The following is a 20,121-nucleotide window of genomic DNA, read 5'->3' as shown; positions in this document are numbered from 1 at the left end:
GTGCATACACGTGGACACACAGATGGTGATAATGTCTGACCTCTACCATTGCCTGTCCTTTAACTATGCAAAGTCTGAGAAAGCTGCAGGACTTTGATGAATTTCCATCAAGCTTTGGCTGCTCTGACTCTCAGGAAATGTAAAATAATGGTGTCATGGACACTTTGAGTGTAATTCTTGCTCAAGGAAGCTCTCTTGCTTTTTCATCTTCCCTCTTCCTTGTACCAACAGAAGGAAATGAGTCTACAGTGTGATCTGGATAGGAAAACTGATCTTGACAGAATTATTCTACCCTCTTCCTATGTGTTGCTTTAAATGTTGGGATGGGTTGAGCTTGGTTTCCTGGAATGAGCAAGACCAGCAGCACCAGTTGATATCTGTTTGAAGTGTTTGTGAAACTATTGAGTAACAAGGGTACTCTCTGCCCACAGACAAACGGGTGGTGGTGCCTCAGCAATGGTATCTGTAGGTACCCTGAGAAGGAGTCTCATTGGGCTTCTTGTTTAATACTTTCTCATAGTACATATTAGAGTAGCCCTTTAAAAAAAAAAATCCACCCTCATTTTCCTGGGGAATTCCAATTTGTAATTCTTTCTAGAATTAATGTCTGATACAGCTTTACTTTTTCCTGGCAGTTTTCTATTTTCTGCTGTATTTCCCTTCTTTGTTTTCTAATATGACCTTCAAGCTGTATGATGGGGTCTTGAGTAGGTGTTGGCTTGGTGCAAAAGAGTAAGGAAGGGTCAAAGCACAAACAGATTTATCCCAGCAACTCTCTCTGAGTCATGGCTCTGCTGTCTGGCTTTTGGGGAGGTGAAAAAATGTACCTCTGTAGTGTGCCAGCAATAAATTACTACTTGTCCCACGTTGTTTTTGCTCACTGTGCCAGAACATAGCATTAAAAGTTTAATAGGTGAGTAATTGAAAAAGTAATGTGGTTTCCAAGTTGTTCTTTAATGTTCTTGCCTTTGCAGTCTTTGCTTAGATTGGACTAAATTGTGGTTCTAACGTACAGCTGTTGCTTGTAAAATTTAATTGCTTGTCTTTTTAGAGATTTCTCTTTAAAACCTCATTGATGGACAACTTTTGGGTAGAACAAAATATTAATTGCTTTGCAAAATCTATGTAGTATTTTTACTAAAGTTTCAGCATGTGTGATGCAAACTCACAGCAGAAAAAGCCTGAAAAGTCAGACTTATCTTCCCTCCACAAACATGAGCTCGAGTACCACAGCCACTATGTTGTTGCATACTGCAGTTTCTTAAAAATTACTTTCCAGTTATTCTGTGCATATTTAAAGTATTGATGGATAGAGGTAACAGGAATACTAAAAACAATCTAATGGGCAGTAGCTTATCTGATAGCAAATACAAGCTGACGAAGTCGAGAAGTTATGTGTGTTCGTTTTTTTGTTGGAAAGTTAAAAGTCAATATTACTAATGGTAAAGTGTGGACCAATGGGGTTGTTACACTGGTAACTCCTTTCTTCTAGGAGCAAAAGTTCTTCCACCTCCATCCAACCTGGACTACTCATTTATCCAAATCTGCACTCTGAACTGGACATGGAACCCCCCACAGAACGTCAGCAGTAGCTGCAACCTGGAGTATTCCAGTGACATCGTCATTAACGAGGTTCCTCAGGACAAAACAGTAAGTACATCACCTCTTTAAACCCTGCTGTGCCCTGGTAAATGTCTTATTGGGATAAAACTATGTGTGTGCAAGCATATATATATATATATATATAAATATATATAAGCATATATATATATAAATATATATAAGTACAGTTTTAATATAGCCTGTAATTCTTGTCATGGGATCAAAACATCAAAAATGAGTCATACCAGTATATGGGATCTTCAGATCAGAAAAATCTGTCTGTGGCTCCCTGATAATGGAGCTGCTAATGGTAACACAGAAGTACCGTAATAATAATGTGAAAAGTCTTGTTTCAATCTTTGCTTATGCAGCTTTCTAGAAAAAATAAAATATATACAGGGCAGTCTACATCCTTAAGACTTAAATGGGAATTTAGGTGGGAGTGGCTGGTGCCCTTTACTTTGAACTCAGTTTCAGAAGGAGACGTGCACATTTAGCTGTGATTTGACAGCATAGCATCTTTTGGAGGTAATGCCAAGTATTCCCAAATTTGCCCTATCCCTGTGCTTACAATTATTCATGGGGGTTTATGTTATGAAGACAACATGGAGCACATTTGTTCCCTGGAATGGAAATTGTAAAACTTCTTGGGTTTGGGCTTTTGTTTTTCTTTGTTAGAGGGTTTGCAGCCTAGATGTGATCCTTGCTGTGGTCAGGACTGAGAGTAGCATTGCCATGGTGCTGAAGGAGTCATAGAACAAATATTTTTACAATTTATTGCCTGTAAGATAATATATCCATAATTCCAGGCCATGAGAATTTGAAGCCTTGAATACACACCAGCTGTGGGGTCAGCAGTGCTGCTATTTCAGATATGGTTAAAATTTATATAAACATTTGCAACAGTCCTTTGTTGTTGAGCCCTGCTTTTACAGCCTGATGCCTCTTCATGGTGACTGCTGTCTTCTTTCTCACAGCTCCAGGATATCCTGGGCATGAAGTAAGGCTGTGGTTTGGCCAGGTTGGATGGAGTGTTGAGCAACCTGGTCTATTGGAAGGCAGGAACCCATGGTAGAGAGGTTGGAGCTTGATGATCTTTAAGGTCCCTTCCAACACAAACTGTTTTATGATTCTGTGGTTTCACAAACAGCTGAGTTGATTTAATGTCACTACTAGAAGGGTGATGTTTCAATTTTGACACCTCTTTCTCTAATGATCTTCATTGGACCTTTACATGAGCCAGTTGAACCTGCTAACTCAACAGAAGCCTATTTACCTTTTCTGATGGGTTCACTAACAAGTAGAAGGTCACCTTGGTTAATGAGCTGAATGAGTTTGTGGAAGAGTCTAATAGGTGTTAAGGTCAGCAGCAGTGAAAGAGCTGAGGGACAGCAGTTTCACAGGACAGGATGAACCAGATTGTATCATCTTGCTGTATCTTTTTTGCATTACCGTTCATAGAACCCACTCTGTCTATTGCTGTTTGGTTTATTTGCCCTCTCATTAGTGCCAATATTTAGTATTTGTTTTTATACACAAGTGGTTACAGCATTCTTTGGTCATAACAAAGATATTGGGTTTGTATCTAGTTTCCAGTTAAGTAAAAGACATCCCCCTAGCCCAACAAAAGACATTCAAAAAAGTGTGTGATAAAAGGCTGAGCCTTTTTCTCACACAAACATGTACTCTGTTCTGCAAATGGAAGCTCATAGACTACTTGGGCTTTATGTGGTGTTGCTGTATTTAATAGCCGTTTGTGGGTTTGTTTTGATAACTTTTCCTTTTGCTCCTTAAATCCATGCAAACTCTTCTCATTGCTTTTTGGTTGTGTCTCCAAATGTTTTTTCTTCTGTTTGTCACACACTCGTGTGCACATACACAGAAAGATGAAGGTTAGATCTCTGAGCTCCTGTTTATATAGCTGTAATATAAACATGTTTATTTTGCATTATCCATAAAGACTTGTTCTAGGATCATTTCCCCCCGTGCTATATACTTGGTTTTTGATCTCTTTGTAGCCTTTGCTCATGTTTGTAGGCCACAGGAGTAGCTGTAGTTTTCCTTAGTGAGTTCTGAGTGCCCCTGATGAGGAAAAAGCAAAGCCAAGCGATGCTGAGGCTTCCTATGTTGTCAGACACTGATTTCATGTGGCTTTGAGCTGCAGTCTTTCTGAGGGGCTGTGATGCATTCTTACAGGAATTCCCATGTGTCTGAGATGGTATGACATATGTTGTGGTTTTCCTCTCCTGATCTAAATGCAGGAATGGAGTAAGAATCTCTTCCGTGTGACAGACGCGTTCTTGGATGAGGAAATGCGTTTCAAAGTGAGAAGTGAGTGCAAGCATGATAACACCAGTGAGCCCAGTCCATGGGTGGAGACCTCCCTTCTGCCAAAAGGTAACACAAGCAGTGGCCAGACCTGAGGAGACATGGCTTTTTCTCTGCTATTTTAACAAAATATCGTAGAAATATATCATAGAGAAATACCAGCTATACGGGCCCATTCAATTGATAGGGCTTAAGGAGAATGATTATAAAACATTTAAACACAGCTGGGGTCTCCTGAGGCTTAAAATCTTATGGACAAGCTTGTAAAATTTAAATACTCTCCCAAAATAACAATGTGGTTCCTGTCATTCCTTTTGTCCCTGCTGTGTGGTGGTTGTGGGGTAAGAGATAACTTAGGTTGTATTAAGCCTGCTGCCTTCATGACTAACACCTGAGTCAGCTTATTTTGTATGATTTTCCTGTACAAGCAAAAGTCCCTAAAATAACCCTACATTTGTACATGCTGGAGGAAAGAATCTAGCAAATTTAACAACTTGTTGAATAAATGACTTGAATAATTACAGTAGGGTTCTGTCTTTTTCAAAAGAGATGACTGGGGTATACAAAGCTGTGCATAGCAAAATGAGTAGAAAAAAAAAGTATTTCTGGAATGCAGAAGTAAGGGGTGCACAGCAAAATTGTTAGGAAACAGACTTTGAGAAAGAATGTATTTTGCTGAATGCTTGAAATTACGATGTACAGCAAGGACACAGAGCCTCTTGCCTAAAAATCTGTCTTAACCCGGGAGCATGACTTGATGTGGACGAAAACCACATGGGGGTAGGAGAATCAGACACCTTATCAAGCCTGTCAGTGTGTCTGCCAAAATGGTTTTCTGGAAAAATCATGGAAGCAGATTATTAGGACAGCATGTACTAAACATGCTGGGGCTTTTATAAGTCTGTTTGCAGATGAAACTTTGTTCAATACTTCTTGGAATAGCAAAAGCAGTTTCATTTCCCTGTACTCTTAGTTGAACTACCGAGCTTGTATTTTCCCTGAAGTAGCAAAGTACATTGGGGTTTAACACACATTTAATTTTTGGTTCATGGATATGTTGCTACTTGTTAGAAGGAAAAAATATCCAATATGCTGTAATAGGATAATACAGTATAAAGAACCAGTACCATTCAGAAATGCAAGATTGAATATGAAAGACTTTATTCCATAATTGCTCTGCCTGGGAGATGTATGGACATCTCTCTTTACAGTTGCTATGCACTTCCTTGTATTTATGTTCTGTAATTTGAGTTTTCCGTATGTTGAATTTGAAAGTCTAGAGGTATATGGGTCTCAATTAAAAAGTCAACTTACCCAGTGTTGCTTTTGTCCATATTTAAGACCTACAGGCATTTCCATATTCAGAATACCAAGAAACTAATATTGTATCTGGAGAAGATAAAAATAGTCAGCATTTCATTATAGTTTATGTTGATGACTGTAATAGCACTAAACTTTGTTCTAGTTTTCCCTGTAATTGCCAGTTACTTTGACTCCTATTTAAAGTATCTGTCATTTAATAGAATAAAATATTTTCCTGACTCAACACCTTGTCCTTAGCATCAGGTAACTCTGAGTAGTAATTCAGACATGGTGAAAACTGAAAGTTACTGCTGTGATTGGCTTGCATTTAGAAGTTACTCTGCTGAGATTTCAGCTATTGCAAGCTATCAACAACTGGAATTCATCATTTGCTGTGCTGAGACAGCCAGTGTAGTCTGAGAGATAACCAACCCATTTTTGCCTTCCGGACAGTTTCAGCTGTGTAAAGATGGAAAATGGGGGAAGAAGAATTTGGCAAAATAAATCTTAGAGAACCTTTCCAACTTGCCTTGTAGGTATTCCAGGTACTGCTGCTGTTGACTTGAGCTGTGTTTGGCACAATTTGGAGTACATGGCTTGTACGTGGCGTCCTGGGGAGAATGTAAGCAGTGATACCAACTATACCTTGTTCTACTGGTTCGTATGAGCTTTTTATTCCCAACTCAGGTGCTTTGGTGCTAATCTTTAGTTTTACATTACACATTCTACTTGTCTACTTCCTCTGTTGCTTTGAAGGTTCCCAGAGCATTGTGTCCAAGTTAGTGTTCAGTCCTATTGAACTCAAGGTTCCAGAGCCTGCTGTGGCCAAGACTTTTTGGGAACTTGATATAACTGTTACATGAAGCACTGTCTGCTTCTGTCACCCATTTTAACATAACTGCTATTGCTTTCTATTTTTACCTAATTGAGCATTTGATTTGAAGAGGGAAGAATTAAGAATTAAGCTAGACCAATATATTAATTGCTTTCTCTGCAGTCTGACAAACATGGGCTGTTCAAGTCAGAATCACTCACTAATGTACATGTCAGCTCATAAATCACTGGGAGATGTTATGAAAGGATTAATAATTCTGAGCAGTAGTTTGGTTTGCATCTTTGGTATCTTAAATAACAGATTCACCTCTGAAGTTATGAAGAACATCTTTTTATCATCATCATCATCCCTGCTGGCCAGTGGATTGCCAAAATAGTGTCTTGTTCCAAAGGAGCAGAGTTGTGTGAGCAAACTCTTGGCATCAGTATCTGTACATGCTAATCTATGCATACTTCTGCACCTTGATAGGGCTTGTGAAATGCCAGATTGCATGAGCTTCTGTAGAAATAGTGAAGTTTTGTTTTTGAAAGCCCTATGTAGTAGTTTTAAATCATGTTTCTGTCTTATTTGAACTAACTACATAAACTTTTTCCTATTCCTCTCCAGTAGCAGTGTCACAGGCTGTTTGATTCAGGAAATTTTGGGAGCAAACAGCAGAAAACTTGATGCTTTAGTTAAATAGGGGGGGACTGTTTGTTCTCTCTCTCTAGACTGCTACTCAAAGAAAGAAAGAACAGAACTAATGAGGCATTTAAGATCTGAATTTCTGGGTATATGGATATTTACTGGAATAATGCTTTAGATTTGAGCTATATATTTTGAACTTGCCCCTTAATTTTAATGGAAGATGCAGCTGCAGTGACTGCAAAGTGTTTTAATTTGTGCTGCTTAGAAAGAAGAATAATTTTTAGATTTTAAATCCAAAAACTAAAGAAGCACTTTATTTTTAGACTGAAAGATACATTTTCCACAGTGCAGGTGAGGTGGTGGTTTGTTTTGGTTTTGGTTTTCAGAAATGAGTAAAGAACTGCCGGAAAAATTATTACCTAGTTCCATTCTACGTTATTCTTTGATGTCTTCCTCTAAAACACTGTCTATTCATCTAAAGTGGGTGTGAATATAATGATAACTTAGAACAAATTAATCCAGCCAGTACACAGTAATTCCTGCTGAAATGGAGGCATATGAGAGCAGGTTGATGCATCTGCACTGAGCTACCTGCTCTGAATGCCTCTGCCCTCATCAGCCCCAGGGCAGGGAGGTGGGAAAGGTGAATAAAAAATGGGTCTGTGCTGAAAACAGGACAGAGGGTTCAACTTCCCGAGCCTATATATTGAGATATGAAGTAGGAGAATGCCATTCCTTTTGTGCTCCTAAATGAAGCTCTGATTCACTCTATATCACTTTTAAATAAATAAATTGTTAGGTTTTTGGGGAGGAAAAGCTCCTGGTATATGTTCATTGGGGCTTGGGGAACAAAGAGAAGCAAGGAAAAAGGTTATCATAGCTTCTCTGTTATTGGAAGTGAATATTGACATTTTGAAAAGCAAATGCAGGTAAATAGGTGAAACTCGACCATCTCAACCAAGAGCTGTGGTACCCGAGGCAGAGCTAAAGGAGATTGATCTGCTCATTCTGTAACAGAAGTGAAATTCTCTTGACAAGAAATGGTCCAAATTAGTGTGCTTTCTAAATACTTTTTTCCCTTGAAATTGTTTTCCCGTTTGGATAATGTGAGCCAGAACTGACAGCAGCTGTTATCTCTGATGCTTTGAGATAAAGCAACCCTGCCTCTCTTTCTGCTCAACACTTATAATATTCTTTATAAAGCTTGAGATAAATTAGAGGCTTCTTACTTTACCCAGCTTTACTTTTCTATATACTATAGTACAGCTTTAATGCAAGATCAGTCTTCAGAATTTGTAACATGGGTTTAAAACCAAGCCTGTCCTTTGCTGTCCTTTTCTTCTGAAGTTTACAAAAATAATTTTATTCCTGTAGGTTTGATGGTTTGAAAAACCCAAAGAAGTGCAGCAACTATTCTACAGACCAAGGACTCTTCGGATGCGTTTTCAATTTTACCTTTCGAAAAGTCACCAATACTTACCCGACTATAAGTATTTTGATAAGAGATGACTCTGAAGAAATTAGACCTGTGTGTGCAAGTAAAAATCCTACCACCCTTGGTACGTTTAACACCACATCATAAAAAAAATAATTAAAATAAGAAGTTTGGTAGTATATTGCTGTGTTTGAGAAACTTGCACCTGATAAGGTGTGGATGAGACACCATGATTAGATGCTTCCTTCTTCTACTGACCTTTGATTTGAAGTGATATAGACAGGGTTTGGTTTCTGGGGGGGTGGGTGTTAGGGTGGAGGGGTCATTTTCCATTCACTTCTACTCTTATTCTTTAGTTGGATTTATTCTTTTTTTACTTTCTGCTGCTAACTTCTTCCTCTTTCTGTTCCTAAACTGGTATAAGTGTAATATTCTCCAACACAGGACTTGAACAATTTTTGTAAGCATTGAAATAGACTTTTGAACTAATTAGTGCCATTTTGCGTTTCAGTAAAACCTGCTACACCAAGTCAAGTGACATTGTCAAAGATTAATGATAAAATAGATGTAAAATGGAGTGAATCAGAAACCTTTCCAAAAGGCTGTTTGCTTTATGAAGTTAAGTATCGCAATAGTGATTTGGACACCGGTCGGATAATTCCAGTAAGTTTTCATTATTGATTTTTTTTTTTCTCCTATGTCTCTTTCGTAATTTGTGTTGATATTTGCAGTAACTCAGATATTTGCTGTTGCAATTGAGCTGTTAATATGCTGCATGTGAATGGGGTGGGTGCACTAGCTGGAAGTGTTGCGTGAATGTAAAGTTTTTCTCTCATACAGTCGGTTTCTGTTATCATACAAGTCTTGTGAATCCTTCCCATCATTTGTTAGAGCAAAACAGTGATGTGTAAGAACAGTCTGATAAAGAAGTATATACTAAACTATCAGGAAATGCACTGTGGTGCCTGTGCCTGTTTGGTTCTCAGGGATATGGGCTTTGGTGTGTTGGTGTTGGGTTTTCCTGTCGTGGTCAGATGTGGTCAGATGTGAACCTTGTTTTTGAATGGTGGGACCTGATTACTGTATAGGAAAATCAATTGCTGGTGCACACAAGAACACAAAATGTCATACAGAAAAGGGAATAAAAAGACTGAAGGTGGAGGGGAAGAAAAGAAGAAAGAGGTGTGCACTCTGAGACACACTGATTTAAATGTACATGTACAAGCACTGAGTTCAGTGTCTGGATATACTTATGCCCGTATCTGTATTGCCAAACAGACTGTACTTTTGATCAGAATGGTGAACAGCATAATAAATGTCAAAGTAAGTGGCAGTCTTCTCTTGTGGAGCATATTTAGTTGTTTAGTCTACCCCAAACTCGAATGATATCAGCAATCCTCAGGAAACTGGCGTTTTGGATCAAAAATAAGTGATGTTGATACTATCTAGTCTGTGTGCCTCTCTGTAGAGGCATCACAGAACACTTTGGTATGGTCAAAGTTAGATCAACATTGCTACCCTGACAGAGAGGAAGGCTGTGTAAATCATAGATGTTTTCAGAAGGGGGGTGAAAAAAAAGATTAAAAAGGCACCATTCCAGACACTGAGTCTTAGTTTAATCATTGATGCCAAGTGCTGCATGATAGATGTAGCAGTGAATGAGATTAAATGTTAGCTTTGGAATCTCTGTTTAAGCAGTGTGCAATTTAAGTGCTGCTTTGTCCTTTTTCTAATGAGGTTCAATAGTCATAAAAAGATGTTCTGTCAAAACACTCAGAATACATTATCTGCACAATGCAAATAGGCTTGTTCATGACTGAGAATACATTGGTAATTGAACAGAGCAAATTACCTTTTGTTTTTACCTCAGTCTGAAGAGAATTCTGTGTCAATTTCTGGCATTGATCCCAATAGCAAGTACATCTTCAAAGTGAAAGCAAAGCCAAAGCCCGACTGTTACAGCAGCGAGTTCTATAGTGACTGGAGTGAAGAAAAGAGCATTGGTGAGAGCAGTTGTCCCTGTGTTTTGTTGCACTTTACTCTTCATCTGTAAGGCATCTAATACCTTTTGTCTGCTAAATAAATGGGAGTCAAAGATCATCTTCCTATTGTGTATCTATTTAATTTTGGGTGAAAAGAGGGCAAGAGAGTTCTAGTCCTTCAGCAGCGCTGTCAGTTCCTGCCTGTGCTGCTAGATTTGCCATCTGTGTAGCTGGGCAATGACCCCTTTCCAGTGTGGTCAGCTTTTCAGCCCTGTGTCTTGGTGGTTTGCATTTTCTTGCCAAATATATCTACATTATAATCCCATTTTTGAAAAACAAGTCTGTCCTTGCCTACAGAAGTGATAGTGTATTTGAAAAAGCATTGAATCTATGAACAAATTAGAGAATTAACTTATTTGTTGTCATTATTCCTCAAAAGCCTCTCAAAACATCCCTAAGTTTGTACAATTTTTGTTTGCCAGGTGAGAAGAGGGACTCTACAATCTCTTTGGTTCTAATAATTACTATTCCATTAATAGTAGCAGTATCTACAATAATTCTACTGGTCTATCTGAAAAGGTAAATAACGATCTCCCTCTATTTGCTGCTGTCTTTATCAAGAGTGAAAGTTATTAAGAATCTGTCTGTGTCAACATTCCCCCTTCCTTTTGTTTTGGGGAGTAAAAATAAGAAATAAGTGCAGTTACACAGAGAATGAAGGCTGGCCAGTAGTGCCAAAGCTGAGCCCACAAATCTTCTTGACCGTACCCAAATATGATTTTCAAAGGGTGATTTTTAAATTAATGTATCTCTCATCTAAATATTTTCTTTTTAATTTTATGAAGGCTGAAGATATTAATTCTTCCACCAATTCCAGACCCTAGAGAAATTCTTAAGCGCATGTTTGGAGAGCAGAATGAGGATTCCCAGGTTAGTAAGAAGCTGTTGGGCCAACTAATCTATTGAACTGTGATCTCTAGGCTTGCAATTTTCTTTTTCCTACTACCTATGTCTATCTTATAACTAACTATATGTAAGTAAGTATATCATATGAAGATTAAGTATTTACAATAGTAGGAGTTGTTCAGAAACAATTACTCAAAACTGAGATTTTCCCCCTTTGCATATACTTCTCTAGTTACACGAGTAGAATTGCATTATTCTCTTATTTCAGACTGCTAGCCCGTTAAATGTGTTTCAGGTTGGTTTTCTTTAGGTGAGGGTTTCCTGATTATCAGGATTCTTTTCCTGTGTGGGTTTTGGTTTGAGGTTTTTTTGTTTGTTTTTGCAACTCCATTAGATGACTTCTGCTGAACATTCATGTGTTTTTCTGCTGGTTGCTCATATATATGATACCGAATGAAGCTATTCGTATTTGACTTCCAGAAACCTGTATTTTTAGCATTCTCACATTTCTCATAGTCAGTTAGCTTTGAAGTAAACCAGGATGTTTAGCTTCTCATTGGCAAAAGAACAAAGCTAGCTATAGTCACTCCAAGCTAGGGTGCCTTATTTCGGGAAAAATAAACATAGTACTGATTATGGAAACTTATTTCTAAATAAATGAATCTCAGTAGTCCTTTATAAAAACCCTAAGGGAAATACACTGAGAAGCCCTAATTTAAGCAGTGTATGTTGTTCTCAAAGATGGGACTCCTGGCCATGAGGGCTGTAACTATGGTAGCTGTTACACTTTGTTGTGCTTTGACAAGTGCACGATTTCTCCGTGTGCTCAGTGAAAACCCTGCTGAGTGTGTACAGCCTCACTTCTCCATCCTCCTGCCTGAGCTTTACCCCTTAGCTATAGTTGGAAGCACTATTAAGGTGGGGACCAACATTCAGTTTCTCCTCTCCAGAGAGAACAACTCTTCTGTCAACCAGGCCTCAACCATGTCTCCAAAAAGTACAGTTTGTTACCCAGCTACCTTGGCCTTTTCACCATAATATGGGGTATATGTTGTGGAACACGAGTCTGTCTTATTGGTCTGAAAAAACAACACTCACCGTGAGGAAGTGCTGTTAAAAATGTTGTTCCTCTCTTTCAGAGCTATGCAAAGGATGATTCCATGAATGCTTACGACAAGTTAATTATGGAAGAAGAAATTCATTCTTTAATTTTAACAGAAACTTCAGAGACTCCTAATTCTGAAAAAGAAAACAGATGAACTGTGCTTTATCAGTGAAAGAGGAGGAAGCTCATTCCTGCTCATACCTCAGGTGACAGTGTAGATGTGAAGAGGCCCATGAGACATTCAGCTCTCACCTCACTGAGTCCTCCTCTGATGCACAGGAGATGCATCACTAACTGTGGCTGTTCTTCCATCTCTCTGATCATCCAAGATCACTCCAGAGGAGCATGTACATAAATCCTGTCACTGCACTGCAGCATCTCCCATTCTGGCTTCAACCAGCTCTGCCCTGTTACTTGTCACTTGCACTTGAGTTTGTGCCTCACAGGAGACTGTCAGTGCATTTTTTTGGAGCAAGCACTGTGACTTCTCTGAAATATTTGTCTCTGTTTTGCAGTAGGTGAGATAAGGTTCATGTACAGTACATGGCTCATTAGTGCTGTTGCATGGAGCTGCTGCCAGGTGTGGTCCCAGAGCACAGACTGTTTGTGGATGGCCCCGTGTCTGTGTGTGCCTGGGCACTTTCTGGAGGGCACTTAAGGACTGACCTTCTTGAGTTTCTGGTTGATGTGCATCAGCTGTGGCCTGGTCAGATATCTTAAAAGAGGGAGGTTTTTTTTCTTTGAAAATGTGTATGAAAAGCCTCTCTGCTTTCCAGCTGGTATTCAGAATATTCATAGAAAAGGCTTAGTATTATATCCTGTCCTCTGATGCCTTGCCTTCATGGACTTCTTGGGTTAATTATACTTTGTTTCAAATTATATAGATTTTTTTACCTGTGCTGTGCAGTGGCAGATAACTGTATTGAGTCTTACCAGACTGTGATTCTACTTTGGCCATATTGGCCTGAAAACACGATTTTTGGAAGCAAAGTCATCCTGAGTCTGTCCAGCAGAATTACCAGGATGGATGCTTGAGTCAAAGGAGCTGTGGTCAAATTGATAGCAAGTGTTAACCCACCAAAACTGAAATAATTCAAAGGCTTCAAGACCCATCCTTACTGCCAAGCTGATGCTTTTGGGAGAAGGGGGGAGATAACAACCTTGGCCTGTTTTCTAAGGGATAAGTTTTATTATTTCTATAGTGATGAGACTGTGATTTGAGCTTCCCCTCTAGGAGCTTAGCTATATAAAACAAGGTGCTGACTGGACTTCTAAAAAAAAAAAATTGTTCTATGTTTTACTGCAGCAGGTTGATTTTTTTTTTTTTTTAGTCATTAATTGTTTTGTTCATTTTTTGATGGTTTTGTTTTGAGGGCGCTTTACCCAGCAAAGCTCAACAGATGTTTTTTGGCACAACTGCAGTGTTTCTCTACTCTGAATTCCAAGCATTAGTTTCCATCCTGTGCTACAAGGGTGGTAACAGCAGTACCTTAAATGTGCAGGAGGAAGAAAGTAATGTGATGAGCAGAAAGGGATCCGTGGAAGCCCTTTATGGTTAGTGTTCAGGAATTTCTTGCTCCTCCCAGCTAAGTGCAGACATGTTAATCACTGATCTGGTCAGTCTTAGCAGACTGGGAAGAGATCTCCTGATAAGTTTGCTAGGAACAAACTCTATAGCCACTAACCTCTTATAGTTCATCCCTGTTCTCAAACTCCAGTCAAAAATCTGAAACAAAGTGCTACATTCTTAGAACATAATGTTCTGTGAGAAGTAGAACAAATGTGCATCCTTTACCCACTTGTGTATGCCCTCCTCAATAAATTCAATTCTTTCCCCAGTCCCTACTGAGCCTCTCAAATATACAGTTTCTTCCACATTCTTACCTACCTTCTGTTAGTGGTAGAAAGGGGAGGAGAAATGTAGCAGAACTAGCAGACTCCCTATTAGCATTTACCTTTTACTTACAGCAAGGTTAAAAAAAACCCCCAACATTCTAAAAATTGATAAATGAGACAAAGTGAGAATAAAACCTCAGGGATTTGAGTGAGATAAAACTCAGGTTATAAAAAGTCAGTTAGCAGCACTGTGGGAAATTTCAGAGGTAAAGGAATAGCTTGGGGGAGAGAGGAATTAAATTCCTGTGCCAACTTCATTCCCTCTGCCCTGCAACATTTATATCATTATAGTGATACAAATATATTTTCAATCTACCTCATCTAGAATGTTGCTCATCACAGACCACTAGACAAACAGAAATGTATGATTTCAATATAAGTAAGCATAACAGTGTAATGTAAAGTTTTGTGGCTTTCAGTATAGCCCTCTAGGAAAATCAGTGCTTTATCCTAAATCCTTTTGACTTTTGTGCTGGTGTTTATGGTAAAACCAAAGTTTATTGTTTCTTAAAAAATCCAAACCAACAAAAAGACCCCAAACAAATTCATAAAGCCAGAGGAGTAGAAAAAAACCCAGATGTAAGCTGTAAGGTCAAAAGGAAGACTTAAATACAAAGGATGGTTTGGATTGCTGTATAGAAAAGTTTTGGATAACTCTCCTGAATAACAGCAGTTGACACACTTCCTAATGGATTAATTTCTTGAGCCTGTGTTTGTGCATGTAAAGCAATTGTCTGAGTGTACTTTCATCTTTAATGTGTATTTTTTAAGGTTAGAGGGGTTTTAGCTTGAATTTTTCCACATTTTGCTATCATTTGTTTGTTCTTCATTGCAGTTACTTGATCTGTAAATTTATTCAGAGAATTTATATTGAAAAACATTCAATAATATTTATTATGTTGTGGCATTTTGTTCTTGGGTTGAGTAGATAAACTAATATAAGAGAGATGGTGTTTTGATGGGAAACCATGTTCAAGGGTTGCAGAACCCAAAGAAGAAAAACTTGTGTGTTTCTTTGGCCTCTTCCCTCTCAAAAGTGAACTTGAGCCACACAGTCAGAGGGGAATACTATAGCCATATTTTTTTGCTGGGATAATGGAACAGAGATGGAGCTGTGAGACTTGTGCTCTCACTCTCAGGGTACTCAAGGCCACACTATTTTCTGACATTGCCATGTTGAGACTTAATAAATGATCAAACTGGAATTTGACTGAGAGTGCTGCAGCCTTCCCAAATATAGCTCCATAGTCCTTGCTAGCTGCTGAAGTCACTGAAAATACCAGGTTGCTAAACTGCTGAAAACCATTATTACCTAGTTGCTGGGACCCAAATGTGTTTATTTGGCACTTGAACACATTAGTGATGGCTTCCTGAAAAGATTCAGAGAAAGAATACTTTGTTCCCTTCAGTTCAGCAGATCATTCAAAATTAAGACATAACCATGACATGACACTCTTTGGATTCCTCTGTCCCAGTCCTCCTGTTTTGGTGGTGATGGTGACCAACAACAAATCACTTGCCGTAAGTGACTTTTTTTCTATGTTAATACATTCTGTTAAATAATTTTTCTGTATTTGGCATCCTAGAAAAATTGAACAATTAATTTCTATCTTTTTTTTTGTTAGTTTTAATTTATTTCAATTAAGGAATGCCATGACACAGTTGAACAGCTTTAAAGGAGTCATAAAAGCACACGTCAAATTGTAAGCCATGGTGTTTCAGCACTTACTGGGTAGAACTATTCACAGGTTGGGCATTTCCATTCACTGGAAATTATTCAATAAGCTTAGTTCTGAGTTGGAACTTCAAATACTCAAAATTTCCCCTGGAAGGAAAATGATTTTTTTTAATTAAAAAAAAAAAAAAAAAAAAAAAAAAAGAAATAAAAAATGCTAACAGAAAAAATTTTTTGGTTTGCAGGATTTTTCCCTCACCCAAGCAAGAGCAAGAGGTAGGTGAAAGCCCAGGTATGACCAGGACGTTACAGGAACCTCCCTCCCTTGTCACTCTACTGCCATGGTCAGGCAGCAGCTGAGATCTGCAGGTCCAGGAATGGGCACAGTGGGGCTGGGAGTAGCAGATCTGTGGGTTATTTAAGATTCATCAAGATGATTCTCAAATACTTAGGTTTTATTCAATATTTGCAAAAAAGTTTTCAGGGGAGCAAGCCCCATGGTTTGCACTGTCAGCTGTAGAAATGCAGCCTTGAAATAATACTGAAAATCCAAATGTAAAACCAGATTAAAATCTCTCTATTTGGATGAGCTTCCTGCAAGCTGTCTTCAATCATGGTGATAGCAGGAGACTTGAGATAGTTGATGTAACTAAATCCATGCTCTCACCACAGCAAAGCAATGTGGGTTTGGGTGGGTGGCACAGGAGAGACAAACTTTCTCTCAGGTCCGGAAACTCTGCCTCAGTTTTGTAACATCTGAGAGCCTGAAAGCTTGGTGATGACTCTTGGGGTTTTTTTGTGCAGCTGTTTTTTCCCCCCCTCTCTTTTTTTCCAGTTATATTGGTTAGGTTAATGAAATCCTTTCTCTTTGCTTTTAGACCTTGTAGAAGCATCCTTTTGACAGCTGTTCTCTAATTATTGCCAAGTAGTGTTCTGAAGGTAATAATTCAGTGGGGAAAACTGTAAACTAGGCAGTGTATTCTAGTAAAAGTCTCTGTTCCTTGTTTTGCTTTTGCCAAAGTACTGCGATTATTTTGATGACTCTTGCACAAAGCATCTACAAAGAGAGACTTTCCAGTTAACCAGTGCTTCCAGTAATCATACTCTTTGCTTAATACATCAGTTTTCCTCTATTTAATTTAGCTCAAACTGCTAAAATGGACTTGGCTAAGTGCATGATGAAATTAAAAGCTTACTGAGAAAGAGGTTTTGTTAAGCTCAGGCACTGCCATTTTTTGGAATTTGGGCAAAATTTACAAATTTAGATCAAGTGTTAGGGGCAGGAGTTAAGCTAATGCTCTAAAATTAGAGCTGCCCCTTCATCATCTGTGCTGAAAAAAAAAAAAAGGGGAAAAAACCCCCCAAACCCCAATAGGTATGTTCTCCATGTTATTAACAAAATGGTGTGTGCAATAGGCAGCCTTTCTTATTGATATACTGAAATTGCTATCAGCAATTTTTGTCTGTTTTCTCCTCTGAAGCACTAGAACTTAAGGCAGCAATGTCATTGCTGCTTCTTAACCAGTTTTCTTGTAGCAATAGGAACAAAATCCACTGATTTTTTTTTTTTCTTTTTTTTTAACAGCAAGAGATCACCAAAATTAGCTTGTTTTGCCTCTTGGAGCCTTTCTCCCTCCTGCAGTTTAAAGCCTCTTAGCCTCACTAGTTTCTTTCCTTCACACAAAATGTCAGTGTGGAAACTTCAAAAATGCCAGCTAGGTACTCTTAAAAGGTGTGAAATTGCTCAGTCCTTCAAATGTCAAAATCAGCTACAAGGAAAGCTGTTCATGGTATGGCTATTCAGTTTTAATGTCACACCCTATCATGTTCTAGGAGAATATTCGTCTGTAGACACTGACAAGAACAAGATGAATGGGTCTTAACAAAGCCCTGTCTATCTGCTTGTAGATAAGGGGAATAAGAACCAATCAGCAAAGAGAAGGATTTTGGGGAGTTCAGCTAGCCTTGACTAGATGCTTCTTTACCGAGGTTATGCTGAACTTCTCAACTCTTCAGGCTTAATGAGGGTTATACGTATTAACTTCTATGCCCAGAGTGGGCTTAGAGCTAATTTTAATGGTCATACATTATGTGTAACAAGGGGGAACACACTTGTACCTCCCAATTACCTCAGGCAATGGGGAAGGGGAGAGGGTAGTATGCAGCTGGGAAGTTGGGATAAAAGTGAGGCTGTATCCCCTCGTCAAACTGAGAAAGTTTTCATTGGGCATTGCCTTAATGACCTTTCTCCCTTTACCTGGATAAAGCTAGAAAAAAAGGTAAAACCAAAAAGGCTCTTCTGTCTCCTTTGTGGACACTAACCTCCAGCAACGTGACTTTTCCTCACAGTACCCTTCAGTACCTTGGCAGGTACTAAGGCAGAGCAATTAGTTGACATTTTTTCACAGCTGACTTTCATAGCACTTTTCTTGCATTCAGACTTTGTGACTTGTTTTCCTAGGAGGTAGAAAAGCTGGCAACATACCAGGCAGAGAAAAGGACATGTGCCTTTCTGTACATGGGACTTCAAGGACTGTGTTTAAGCTTGGTTTGGAGCAAAAACCCTGTTTCCAAATCCTTGGAAACACTGAGTCATTTTGTTTTGTGCGTAATACTAATTCTTTTGTTTATGAGCTGTATGTAAAATAGTACTGATCATCTGTTTATTAAAGCTTCCTTATAAAGAAAGAAGATTTATCAGGGCACCTGCTGCTGTTTTCTTCTGCTGTGTGGTGCCAAGGCAGAGCATTCTTGGTGTAGATTTGTCCAACTTGTGAAAAAACTCTAAGTGACAGTGTCTCCCAAATGTTCTGTCTCACTGCTGTTTCCTCCTTAACTCAAAAACTCCCCCACAAACTGACCTGAATTGATTTTGTTGCAAATTGAGTTGCCTTCCCCTCTGTCCTCCCCTAATCAGGGAACACAGTGGTTCAGCATCTGGTTTGCACTCTGCTCACGCTGTCCTGAGTTCTGTTCCTGCTCTCTTCTGCTTTGCAGAAAAAAAATCAAAACTGAACCTTTCAGTCTTATCTCCTAAGTTATGTTTTCTAAATCATTAATCATTGCTATTGGTCTTCTGTAGAGCTGAGAGTGTTGCTCTCTAAGCCAGGCTGCATCATCCCCAAGCCAGCAGAACAATTACCTTGTTTGTCTCTTGGTCCTCTTTCCCCAACTTCCTGCAGAACTAGTAGCTGCTACTTTCTTGGCAACAGCTCGTTGTGTAGCTGCTCCTCGGTTTGTGGCTTTCTATGATTTCTGATTTTTTCAGTAACACTGCTGCCCTGTCAGCTACTCCTTACTGCAAAATTGCTTTCTCCTGCCTAAGAGGAATGCTTTTGACAATTTTATTGGATTGTATTTTTGTGTTGCTCTGCCAATTTGGAAAACTGGTGCAATTTTTTATACTCTAATTGTGTTTTTGAACATCCTTGTAATCATTCCTCCTTGGGTATAATCCACAGAGGGTCGTTTTTCAGATGAGCAAATTGTTTAAAATGCTGAATAAAGCTGCTAACCTGACACATTCCTGCAGAACAGCAGCGTTTGCTGTCCTGCTGGGTGGTCAAGTGCTCTTTAAGACTTCTTTTTTTCAGATAGCTGCATACCCATCTCAGTGATTAATTTGTATTTCCTCAAGCTGATTAGAAGGATGTTGCCTCATAGGTTAGGTCTGTCCTAAAGGGAAACTGGACTTGTTTGGTACAAGCTGTTCTTGATGCTTGGTAAAAACCCAAGGAAGGGATTAAAAAACAAAACTGTTTACTTTGGTCCAGAGTTACTCTAGGGAGAAAAGCTGGGCAAATGGACCAATAATTCCTTGGATGCTTCCTTTCTGAGGACAACGTGATGTTTGTCCTTCACTTTTTAAAGACTTCTCCTGTTTTTAACAGACCTCAAAGAAAACTGCCCACATTTCAGGTTGCATGAAGTGTTTAGATCGTTACATGCTGCAAGATTATTAAGGACCTGTCCACCTGAAGTCATCCACTTGAGCTGATTGTTCTCCAGCCTGTTTGTCTGAATGTATTTGCTTGGAGCTTGTTCTGATCTTTTCTATCTGGTCTTGAGCCTGCACTTCATCTTCCTTTAGCCTGCAGGGTATCCAAAGGCTGTCTTCCAGTCTGTTTTGTCCCCTGTCAGTCAAGACTTGGTTTAGCCTGTTGCCTTCATGTCCTCAGCCATGTCACAAGTCTCCGTTCAAGGCCCCATTCCCAGTGGGGTGAGGGCTGGAGGGCAAAGAAAGGGCAGGGCTTGGGGCAAATGAAAGTCATCAGCGCTCATTGAGATAAGTGACCACAGATTACAGCAGACAGAACAGCCTGGCCAGGCTTTTCCTTTGTCCTCATTTCTCTACCAAATATGGTACAAGTGCCTGGTGGGGCTGAGGGGAGGCAGAGCCCTGCTAGTGTGCTCCTCAGCCCATTTCCA

At 39.1% G+C, this 20,121-nt stretch overlaps 1 protein-coding gene across 1 annotated transcript; it reads left to right on the top strand.

The window, feature by feature from the left end:
* Nucleotides 1-676: 676 nt before the first annotated feature.
* Nucleotides 677-13,427, top strand: IL13RA1 (interleukin 13 receptor subunit alpha 1). Its single transcript, XM_029959199.1, has 10 exons — nucleotides 677-707; nucleotides 1,493-1,650; nucleotides 3,864-3,999; nucleotides 5,769-5,889; nucleotides 8,069-8,253; nucleotides 8,641-8,792; nucleotides 10,000-10,132; nucleotides 10,594-10,690; nucleotides 10,957-11,041; nucleotides 12,157-13,427. The coding sequence occupies exons 1-10, from the start codon at nucleotides 677-679 to the stop codon at nucleotides 12,274-12,276; spliced, it is 1,218 nt and encodes a 405-aa protein (XP_029815059.1). The 3' UTR covers nucleotides 12,277-13,427.
* Nucleotides 13,428-20,121: the final 6,694 nt, after the last annotated feature.

The sequence above is a fragment of the Manacus vitellinus genome, unplaced genomic scaffold (genome assembly GCF_001715985.3).
Source record: "Manacus vitellinus isolate BGI_N305 unplaced genomic scaffold, ASM171598v3 scaffold_19_pilon, whole genome shotgun sequence".
Lineage (NCBI taxonomy): Eukaryota > Metazoa > Chordata > Aves > Passeriformes > Pipridae > Manacus > Manacus vitellinus.
Note: the sequence above shows the minus strand (reverse complement) of the source record. Positions and strands in the feature narration are given on the sequence as shown.